The 11,332-nt window shown below is 51.9% G+C and overlaps 1 protein-coding gene across 1 annotated transcript in view; it reads left to right on the top strand.

The window, feature by feature from the left end:
• Positions 1-11,332, top strand: part of SNAP29 (synaptosome associated protein 29) — a gene marked incomplete at its 5' end in the record, with an annotated part of 45,126 nt that overhangs the window by 21,911 nt on the left and 11,883 nt on the right. Inside the window, 2 exon segments of the mRNA XM_027770729.1 lie at positions 4,060-4,145; positions 7,811-7,909. Coding sequence (XP_027626530.1) covers positions 4,060-4,145; positions 7,811-7,909 — 185 coding nt within the window.

The following is an 11,332-nucleotide window of genomic DNA, read 5'->3' as shown; positions in this document are numbered from 1 at the left end:
AATAAATAAATAAAGGTAAATAATTCTTTTTTTAAAAAATCGCAGGTGAGGGGCCGGAGCAGTGACCACATTCCACAATGATGGGCCCACATAGGAAGGGCCCGGGTTTGTGCGCTGAGGCCTCCCTGTGTACACCGATGTGCATGCCCGTGGTCTAGGCTGCCTGAGACTGGGGCGGATAGCATCATGTGAACGCCCTCTCTCCCTCTCTCATTGTCTCTCTCTCCATAGAGGAGATAGATCAAATTTGAAAAGAAGAGGAAAATAAAACCACATGAGATGTTAGTAGTCTGAAGTGTCAAAGATAAAATAATCGACTTTCTTTATATTATTACCGTTCTTATCTCAGATCATTGCGTCTGTCTTTTTGTTATGAAAATACTATGGCCAGGCACAGGCAGTAGGTACGTGGTGGCTAAGGCACTGGACTCCCACAGTGCCTGATCCTGCAGATCGAGTCTCAGACATGGTGACTTGAAAACCATGCCAGACACATTCTGTGTGTGTGCCCAAAATCCTGAGCGGAGAATGGAGACAGGACTGCAGTGTGGGCACCCCCCCAGAGGTGATTTATCTCCCCTCCACCCCATCTCTCTCCGGCAAGTACGTGCACCCTATAGCAAAAGCCTAATGATAATAACAATAACAATATGACCAGGCCAGCCAGTAGTGTCACCACCGAGGCCACCACCAGTGAGGCAGCTAGATTCCATATGGCCAACCACGTGGTTCCAAGTCACGAACCTGGAAGCTTGAGGAACAGGCCGAGTGCACGTGCGTACGTGCCCAAGATCCTGAAGAGGGAAGCGGGGCAGAAGGGATTGTGGGTGGCCGTCTCCCAGGGGCTGCGTTCTCACTTTCCCTCTCTCTCCATGCATCTCTCTCCAGCGAGGCCATGCACCTTCTGGCAGATGAAACAAATAATAATAACACAGCCATAATACAGAGAATTTACACTTTACCTACTGCAACACAGAAACTAAAAATGCAGCTTTTGCCCGTATTCAGTATCCTCACAGATGCAGTCATAGCGCAGGCTGTGTATCCTTCATCCAAATGCGTAGGGCCAGGAGTGTTTCGGATCTTGAATATTTTGGGATTTTGGAATATTTGTATTTAATAAGGAGAGATCTTAGAACCCAAGTCTAAACGTGGGATTAATTTGTGTTTCATGTAAGATATATACGTAGTCTGAAGGTAATCTTCTGCAGTATTTTTTTTAAAGAATTATTTATTTATTTTTATTGTTAATATTATTTTTCACATGAGTTTTGCCAGAGAAAGAGAGAGAGAGGGAGAGTGAGAAAGCAAGCCACCTGGTCCGGGACTCAAACCATGGCCAGCCGTGTGGGAATTCCAACACCTTAACCACCATGCCACCGCTGGCCCTCTTTTACAGTATTTTTATCCTGCGGCATTTTTTGTTTGTTTTGTTTTGATTTCCAGAGGGCATAATGTGCTCTGGTAGGCTCTGGTCTTGCCGCAGTCACTCCTCCTGCGTTTCTTCTCATGCCGTCGGAATTTGGACCACATGCACGTGTGTGACCATCAAGCTGCCGGGGCCAGGACTCAAACCATGGTCGCCCCTGTGGGGTCTGGCTCCCAGGCTACTGCCCTTAACCGCTACGCTATGAGGCTGGCCAGTACTGTAGCCGTCTGGCTGCAGCCCTGTCCCACGAGGTCAGGAGTGGAATTTTCCACTTGCCGCAGCATGTCAGCACTCGAGAAGTTTGGATTTTGGAGCATTTTGCATTTCAGATTTTCTCTCTCTCTCCATACACACACACATGTTGGGTATTTCAAAAAGTGTTGATGCATTTTTTTTTAAAGATGGATTGATTGATTTTATTTCATTTGTTATTTTTATTTTTTAATTTGACCAGAGAGAGAGAGAGTAAAAGGAAAGGCGAGAAAGCAAGCCGCCAGGTCCGGGATTCACACCACAGTGGGCCATGTGGGAATTCGGCGCCCTCAACCACCACGCCACCTGCTGGCCCTGGCATTTTTGCATACAGAAACATAAAAGTATATCATGACTTTCCTGACGACCCTATTTTTTTTTTAACTGCCAGAGGGCACATAGGCTTGCCAGAAAGAGAGACAGAGGGAGAGCGGGAGCGGGAGGAAGCTCCTCGGCCTGTCAGATTTGCACGAGGGATGCTCAGCCTGTGTTCTTTCGGCTTTGTGGCCTGTTTCTTCCATTTAACCCAGAAAAATGCTTGGTGTGATGTGATCATACAGGTTATGAAATCATCTCTCTGTTTTACAGCCTAGCGTTCTAGTGAGTCGCAAGCCTCCAGGTCTGTGACTCGAACCACGGTCAGCTCATGTGGGAGTCCAGCAACGGAACCACTACACCATCTGCTGCTCCCCTGACCACTGCTCTGAAAGCCTTTAAGGTCTGGTGGCTGCGAGGGCCACTTTCTTTGTTTGGAGCCTTCCTATTAATGAGGCAGCTGTCGTTTTTTCAGTGAAGCAGGGTTCGAGGCGCCCAGTGTCTGAGTGCACCCCAATCCCCCCACATGCAGTGATCGCTAGAGTGCGTGATTGCTTCTGGGAGATGCGTAGGCCAACTGGGGGCACGGTGGTGAAGGCTGCCAGACCCCACATGGCCCGCTCTGTGGTTCGGGGCACGGACCCAGCGACTTGAAAAACACACCAAACATTGGGGCTGGCAGGTGGCATGGTGATTAAGGGCACTGGACTCCCACATGGCTGACTGCAGTTCGAGTCCTGGACCTGGCGACTTGCTTTCTCACTTTCTTTCTCTCACTCTGTTCTTCTTTGGCCGAATATAAATAAATAAAGTTAAATAAGAATAATTCTCTCAAAAAGAAAAACACACCAAACGTGTGTGTGCCCAAAACCCAAAAAAAAGGGAGCGATGGAGGAGAAGGGATTGTGGCAGGACCAGTCCCTGTAGAGGGTGCTTTCTCCTCTCCCTCTTTGTATCCCACTGGCGTGCACGTACACCCTCTAACAACAAAAATTGGATCGGGGAAGAAAACAAAACAAGTAGTGGGGCACATTTGGCCCACGGGTCGTCCTTTACTGACTCCTGGACTAAAGTCCCCACTTGCTGTCTGTGTGCTTTTTTTTGTTTGTTTGTTTTTGTTTGTTTGTTTGTTTTAGAATTATTTATTGGGGGGACAGTTAGCATAATAGCTATGTCACTGGACTCCCATGTAGTTGACTGCGGTTCGAGTCCTGGACCCGGTGACTTAAACTCACGCCGGGCGTGTGTGTGTGCATGCCCAAGATCCCGAGAGGAGAATGGAGGAGAAGGGATTGCAGCGTGACCATCCCCCCTGGGGGGTGATTTCTCGCTTTCTATCCCTCTCTTTCTGGCGAGCATACGTGCCCTATAGGAAAAACACCTCTAAAAAAAAGATTATTTATTGGGACCAGCAAATGGCATCATGATTATGTGGCTGGACTGAGTCCCGGACCTGACTGCTTGAAACTCACACCAGGATGCATGCCCAAGATCCCAGGAGGAGACTGGAGGAGATGGGATAGCAGCGTAGCCATCCTCTTGGGAGAGTGATTTCCCCCTTTCTGTCTGTTTCTCTCTTCCTCTCTGGCGACTACACACACCCTATAGCAAAAATCTCTCTCTCTCAAAAAAAAAGTAGTATTTGTCATTATTATTATTATTATTATTATTATTATTATCATTATTTGCTACAGGGTATACGCGCTGACCAGAGAGACTGAGAGAAAAATAAAGTGAGAAAGCAAACCTCCAGGTCAGGGACTCCAATCACAGTTGACCATGTGGGAATCCAGCACCTTAATCACCATGCCACTGCTGGCAGTGTCTTTGTGCACTTTTAAACGCCTGGTCCCGAGAGTCCTTGTTCCCTTGTGGGAGGGCCACCTGCCTAGATACTGCGCCCCGAGGGCTGCGCTGCAGGCCACGCTCTCGGGAGGGGCCGTTGAAATCCCCGCTCTGGTCAGGGGAGCTCAGCAGAGGAAGCCTCACCTAAGAGGACCGACAGCACAGCCCTTGAGGTGTTCCCTCATAAACATTTTCTTTTTTTCTACTTTTATCCAAAGATTGCAAGAAGCCATAAGCACAAGTAAAGAACAGGAGGCAAAGTACCAGGCCAGCCACCCGAACCTCAGAAAGCTGGATGACTTCGGTGAGTGCAGACCCGCCCGCCCGCCTCCGGGTGGCCGATTCGTCTCTGTGGCATTGGCCCTGAGGGCTGGGGCCCTCGCTCGGGTGACGGGCAGGGGCTCCAGCTGCAGGTCTCCCCCATGCCGGGTGAAGGGCAGTAGGTGCCACCGTGCTCGTGGGGAGCTGGAGGCCTGTGTTACGGAGGCTGTTGCCCCGTCCCTGCACCACGGAGGGTGGAGTAAGGAAGCAGGGGCCTGCGTCCCATGGAGAACAAGGCTGCCCATGGCTGGTTCCTGCCAGCCCCGAGCTCAGCCTGCAGTGAAAAGCCAACTGCAGGAAAGACCCCTGTGGTAGGTAGAAGGATGGTCCCCCAGAGCTGTCCTCACCTTCATCTGCAGACCCTGTGAACATGCCGGTCCTTTGGCAAAAGGGGGAATGACAGCGGACGAAGTGTCGTTGCTCACGAGTGAACCCTGAGAAGGGAAAGCTGTCCAGCTGGGCCCAGGGTCCTCACGGGGGGTCCCTTGTAAATGGGAAAGGGGGCACAAAAGCAAGGTTTGATAAGTCTGATCAGCTGGCTTTGAAGACGGACAGAGAGGCCACCTGCCAAGCTGAGCTCTAGAAGCTGGAAAAGGCAGGGAACGGGATTCTCCCTGAGCACCTCCAGAAAGAGCACAGGCCTGTGGACCCCTGTTGTTAGCCCAGGGAGGCCTGTGTTGGCCTTCCTAGCTCCAAAAGAGAAAGTAAGTGTGCTAGTTTTTCGTAGCAGTGGTAGGACACTAATACCTCCCCCCCAGCCAAGGGGGTATGCTCACCCTCAGCGTGAACAAAGTGTGCATGATAAAGCATGTCCTAAGTCGAATCATCTCACGGATATCAAATAAAAAACCTAGAGGTGGGCTGGCAGGTGGCGTGGTGGTTAAGGTGGCTGGATCCCACATAGCTAACTTCATGGTTTAAGTCCTAGCCCCAGCAATTTGAAAAACATGCTGGGCACATGCATGTGAGTGCCCAAAATCCCAAGAGGAAAATGGAAGAGAAGGAACCACAGCATGGTCATTCCCCTGGGGGTTGATTTCTCACTCTTCTCTCTCTTTCCAGCAAGTATACACACCCTATAGCAAAAAAAAAAATTTTTTTTTTTTGGAGAGCTTTTCGCTATAGGGCGTGTGCGCTCGCCAGACAGACAGACAGAGAAAGCTAGAAATCACCCCCCAGGGGGGATGGTCACGCCGCAATCCCTTCTCCTCCATTCTCCTCTCGGGATCCTGGGCACGCACGCACACGCGCCCAGCGTGAGTTTAAGCCACCGAGTCCGGGACGCAAACCGCAGTCGACTACGTGGGAGTTCAGTGACATAGCCATTACATTAAATTTTTTAATGGACAATTCCTTATCTGGAAAAATGTTGGGTCCCCTGGTTCTTTTGGAGGCCCTTAGAAAACCGGGCACATTGGGACCACCAGATGGCGTAATGGTTACATCTCTGACTCCCACGTAGGACTTAATAGAGTCCTGACCTAGTAGCTTCAAACTCACGCCGGGCACATGTGCGTGCGTGCCCAAAATCCTGACAGGAGAATGAAGGAGAGATTGTGGCGTGGCCATCCACCCTGGGGGGTGATTTCTCACTTTCTGTCTTTCCAGCGAGCACACGTGCCTCTAGCAAAAATCTCTCTCTCTCACACACACACACACAGACACACACACACACAAAGGCGCATCAGTATGGTGCTAGAAACCAGATGTGTACCACACTGCTGTCAGTGAAGGCAGGACGCACCCTGGGAGCACGGGGCCCCGCCACAGCTGTGGTTGACACAGCTAAGGAGAGACCTGACGGAGGCCCAGGTCAGCCCAGCAAGGCGAAAACTACGAAGCGAGCGAGAGGAGACCGATGTAAAGGGCCCAGGGAAACCCGCCTCCTCAGGCCTTGGTATACACCCTGCACCCGAAAAACAGGATTTTACGGAAGGAAAGGGAGTTTTTATTTGGGCGGTGCCTATTAACAGACAAGAAAGGCGATGGCACCACATGGTAGGAGGGCCCTGGGGTTTAGCGCCAGATGAATTCGGCCGAGCCCTAGAGGGCTCTGTCCCCAAAAGCGAACTGGGATGACGGGGTTTCTCTGGGTGTGTTTAGAACCCTAAGTTCAAGGAAGATTACTCGGGGCAAGCGTGCAGTGTTTGTCATTTGCTTTTTGCATGTTTGTTTTATGTGGAAAAATAGCACAAGGACCAGCAGTTAGCGTAATGACTATGTCCTAGACTCCCATGTAGTGGACCACGGTTCAAGTCCTGGACCTGGTGGCTTAAACTCATGCCGGGCGCATGTGCGTGCGTGCCCAAGATCCCGAGAGGAGAATGGAGGAGAAGGGATTGTAGCATGGCCATCCTCCCTGGGGGTGATTTCTCGCTTTCTGTCTCTGATCTCTCTGTCTTTCTGGCGAGTGCATGTGCCCTATAGCAAAAACCTCTCCAAAAAAAAAAAAGATAGCATAGAGATGAATTTCAGAAAAAAGAGAAATCACCCACAATGCTATTTTCATAGCCATTTTTATTTATTGCTGAAATTCCAGAAGGCACGTGTCCTTGCCAGAGAAAGACAGGGGGAAAGCACCCCCCAGCCAGGCGTGTTCACACCACAATCCTTTCTCCATTTGTTCATTGTCTTGGGATTTGGAGCACACACATATGTGCATCCAGCATGTTTCTCATGCCAGTAGGTCTGGGATTCGAACCGGGCCTTGTTAAATGACCGGGTGGCCATTTGGCATCTGTCTCCCCTAACTACTAGGTTTCAGGGCTGGCCCAACGATTTTTACTTGTAAACCGTGTCTGCCAGGTGTCCAGAATCTTGGCAGGTCATCGTTATTGTTTTAATGCCAGGGTGTGTATGTCCTCGCCAGAGAGGGCAAGCACCCCACCAAGGTGGCCTCGTCACATCCTCCCTGTCTCCGTCCCGTCAGGACTTTGAGCACACGCGCACCTGTGCCCGGCTTGTTTTTCAAGCTGCCAGGACTGGGATTCAGACCGCAGTCAGCCGTGTGGGATCTGACTCGCTCTGCCCAGAGCTTCGCTGCCAGCCCTGAGCTTGGCTTCGCGTTGCTGCCGTCCCACCTCCATGCCGTTACTCGCATGAGTCTCTTTCCAGAGCTCGTGTACCAGGGTCTCACCAGGTGACCCTCAGGCTGAGGGTCTCTGATCTCCCAAGGCCCAGGGAAGAGGCTGGAGCCCTGACCTGCGGCCTGGCAGCATCCGTGCTGGGGGGCGCCCGCCCCATGTTCTCCCTCATGCATTTTACCCTTTCCCATCCCCATCCCTTCAGGTGGCCTCAGAGCCAGCCACCTCATCCCTTCCACCCGCTTTCCAGGCCGAACTCATCTTGCAGGCGACCGGAGTGTAAGGTGCCAGACCCATGAGAAGCGTTTCCAGGTTCTCCGTGTCCTGGGGGTCTCCATGTGCTCCCTGGGTACACGTGTACATGGTCCACACCAGCTGAGGCTGGGGTACGTGGCAGTGTAGGGCCCCTGTTGGGAGAATCTGTGTATATGTGCGTCTGTCTGTCCCTGTGTCCCTCTGTCTCGAGAAAAATAAAATAAACTTTAAAAAATGAAGATGAACTTTTTGAAGCAACGTCCTGAGGCACGCCCACTCACCGTCTCCCTGTGTCTTTGTCTAACCTCAGACTCTGTCCCTGGAGGGACCGGTCCTGCCGTGAGCACTGACACTTACCCGAAGAACCCGCACCTTCGAGCCTATCACCAGAAGATCGACAGCAACCTAGGTGAGACGGGGCTGCCCCCCCACCGAGTCACGTGTCCTCCAGGCCACGCAGCAGAGCATGGCCACCACACAGGGCCTCACTGCCTGTCACACCCCACACTGAGTGGCATCTGTCCTGCCGTGCTTCCTGTCCACTTCTGCCCGTGGCCTGCTTGCCATCCAGCCAAGCTGTCCCCACCTCGTGTGGGCTGGGACAGCTGCGGGGACCCAGGGTCTCTGAGAGGCTGGCCTCTGGCCTGGGCATGGCTACTCACACCATCCTTCCCAGCTGGACTCTGAGGCCCTCGGAGCCTCCCCTGGGAGACGGGCGGGAGGACTGCACCACCCTGGTGAGAGGGAGCTTTCCCATTGCTGTTGGTACCGCAGGCCACGGAGGCACAGAGTGGCCTGTGGTGAGCCAGCCCCAGTCACGGAGGCACAAGGGAGGGCTCTGGCGCACGGCTGCCAAGGCTGCGTGGGCAGCTCAGGGTCAGTTCCCGCTCACCTGCACAGGCCGGGAGCAATGGTGTGTGCCTATGGTCCTGGCTCGCTGGGAGCCTGGGCAGGAGGAGTGCCACGTGGCAAGTCCCTGTCTGGGAAAGGGCCCTCTCCCCGGGGCCCACACAAGCCCCAGCCTGCATTTCAGCTAGCTGCGTGGTCGCAGTAATCACTTGGCCCCTCCTGTGCAAAACTCTTAAGGCACATTTTGTAGCTCAGTTGTTAGAAATCACTAGAATTGGGAGCAGCAGATGACACAATGCTCCCATCGCTGGACTCCCCCATGGCCGACTATGGTTTGAGTCCCGAACTAAGAGGCTTGAAACTCACTCTGGGCGCGTGCGCGTGCGTTTCCAAGATCCTGAGAGGACAGTGGAGAAGGAACTGTGGTGTGGCCATCCCCCAGGGAGGTGAGTCTCTCTGTCTCTCCAGTGAGCAAACGTGCCCTATAGCAAAAATCTCTCTTAAATAAATAAATGAATAAGAAGAAGGAAAAAAAGAAATTACTGGAATTACCTGGTCAGTATGTAATATTTTTAGGCATTAAGAGAAATGTTCAGCAGGGACCAACAGATGGCATAACGGCTATGTCGCTAGACTCCCATGGCCATCCCCCCTGGGGGGTGACTTCTTGCTTTCTGTCTCTCTGTCTCTCTCTCTCTCTTTCTGGCAAGCACACGTGCCCTATAGCAAAAAGCCTCTCCCAAAAAAAAGAAAAGAAATGTTCAGGGCCAGCAGGTGGCGTGGTGGTTTAAGGGGGCTGGACTCCTACGTGGCCGACCATAGTTCAAGTCCCAGACCTGGTGGCTCGCTTGCTCACTTGCCCTCTCTCTCTGTCTCTCACTCTGTCCCTTTCTGGTCAAATTAAAATAAATAAGTAAATAAATGAAGTTAAATAAAATATTTAGAAAAAGAAGAAAAAAGAAATGTTTGCACAAATAGAGCATTGATTTTAGGGCCAGCCTGTGACCCTGCTGGTTAAAGCATTTGGATCCCACATGGCCAACTGCATGGTTTGAGTTCCAGATCCGGCGGCTTGAAAATGACACCAGGCGTGTTGAGTGCGTGTTTGCGCAGAATCCCACGAGGAGTGAGAGATGAACCAGGGGTCATAGTGTGACCATGCCCCAGGGCTGCTTTCTCACTTTCCCTCTCTCCATCTTCCCGTGAGTGCACATGCCCCCCCGCCCTGGCAAAGTTAAAAAACATGTATTGGGACCAGCAGTTAGCATAATGACTATGTCACTGGACTCCCATGTAGGCGGCTGTGGTTCAAGTCCCGGACCCGGTGGTTTAAACTCACGCCAGGCGCGTGTGCATGTGTGCCCAAGATCCCGAGAGAAGAATGGAGGAGAAGGGATTGTGGCATGGCCACCCCCCCCAGGGGGTGATTTCTCGCTTTCTGTCTCTCTGTCTCTGTCTTTCTGTCTCTCTGTCTCTGTCGTTCTGCCAAGCACACGCACCCTATAGCGAAGACCTCTTAAAAAAAAAAAATGGGGACCAGCAGTTAGTGTAATGGCTATGTCACTGGATTCCCATGTAGTTGACCACGGTTCGGTTCGTGTCCCAGCCTCGGTGGCTTAAAACTCACACCGTGTGCGTGCGTGTGGGTGCCCAAGATCCCGAGAGGAGAACAGAGGAGAAGGGATTGTGGCATGGCCATCCCCCCTGGGGGGTGATTTCTCGCTTTCTGTCTCTCTGTCTCTGTCGGGCCCCCCCCAAAAAAAAAAAAAAAAAAAAAAAACACCCCAAAAAAAAAAAAAGTATCAAGGGACCAGGAGTTGGCGTAATGGCTATGTCACTGGATTCCCATGTAGTCGACCGTGGTTCAAGTTCCAGACCTGGTGGCTTAAACTCATGCTGGGCACGTGTGTGTGCGTGCCCAAAATCCCAAGAGGAGAATGGAGGAGAAGGGATTGCAGTGTGGCCATCCCCCCTGAGGGGTGATTTCTCACTTTCTGTCTCTCTGTCTCTCTGATGAACGCATGTGCCCTATAGCAAAAACCTCTCCAAATATCTATATCTATCTAGGTAGATATATATCTCCCTATATGTATCTAGATATAGAGAGATATATAGAGAGAGATAAGCAGGAACAAATAAATGAGGATATTTTATTCCTACCACGCCCAGCTTGCCACTCATACCCCGAGTGTGAATGTTTGCCCTATAGACCTGCAGGGCCAGGGCCCAGTGGCGGCAGTGCGTGTTGCTGAGACACTCTGCTCCCCAGGCTGGGGCACAGGGCGTGTACTCCGACTCCTATCTCTGGACTCTGCCCTCTGGAGCCCAGGACTTGTCCAGGGCAGCAGGTCTCTCCATCCAGATCTGACCATTCTACAGAGCCTCAAAAGCCCCGTGTCCTTCCCTGGGAGAGAGGCAATGGCTGGGTACAATTGAATTTGGTACACTTTCCTGTCCAAGCTACAGGCCAGGCAGGGTGGAGTGCACCTGTAATCCCAGGGACTCGGGGCTGAGGCAGGAGGATGAAGTACTCTGAACTAGCACAGATAACACAGCGAGACCGGCAGGAAGAGCTGGGTGTGGCAGTGCTCACCCCTGGTCCCAGCTGCTCGGGAGGCTGAGGCAGGATTGTGCTACAGTGAAACCAAAGCGTCATTTAAAAAAAAAAAATCTGAGCCAGCAGGCGGTGTGGTGATTAAAGCCCTGGACTCCAACATGACCAGCAGCAGTTCGAGTCCCTGAACTGGCAGCTTGCTTTCTCACTTTCCTTTTCTCTCTGTCTCCTTCTGGTGAGTGCACGTGCCCTATAGAAAATTTTAAGATAATAATAGTAAAATTAAATAATTTTTTTTTTAAGTCTGATGGTCAGTACCCACCAAGGAGGCCGATGCCGCCCACTGGTGGTAGAGGACAGGGCCCACCTCCGCAATAACCACACCCAGCAGGCTCCTGGCCCCAGCCCTGGCTGCCCTTTGCCCTCCGC

Source organism: Tupaia chinensis, unplaced genomic scaffold (genome assembly GCF_000334495.1).
Source record: "Tupaia chinensis unplaced genomic scaffold, TupChi_1.0 Scaffold000024_1, whole genome shotgun sequence".
Lineage (NCBI taxonomy): Eukaryota > Metazoa > Chordata > Mammalia > Scandentia > Tupaiidae > Tupaia > Tupaia belangeri.
The sequence above is the reverse complement of the archived record's forward strand: the minus strand, read 5'-3'. Positions and strand labels throughout refer to the sequence as shown.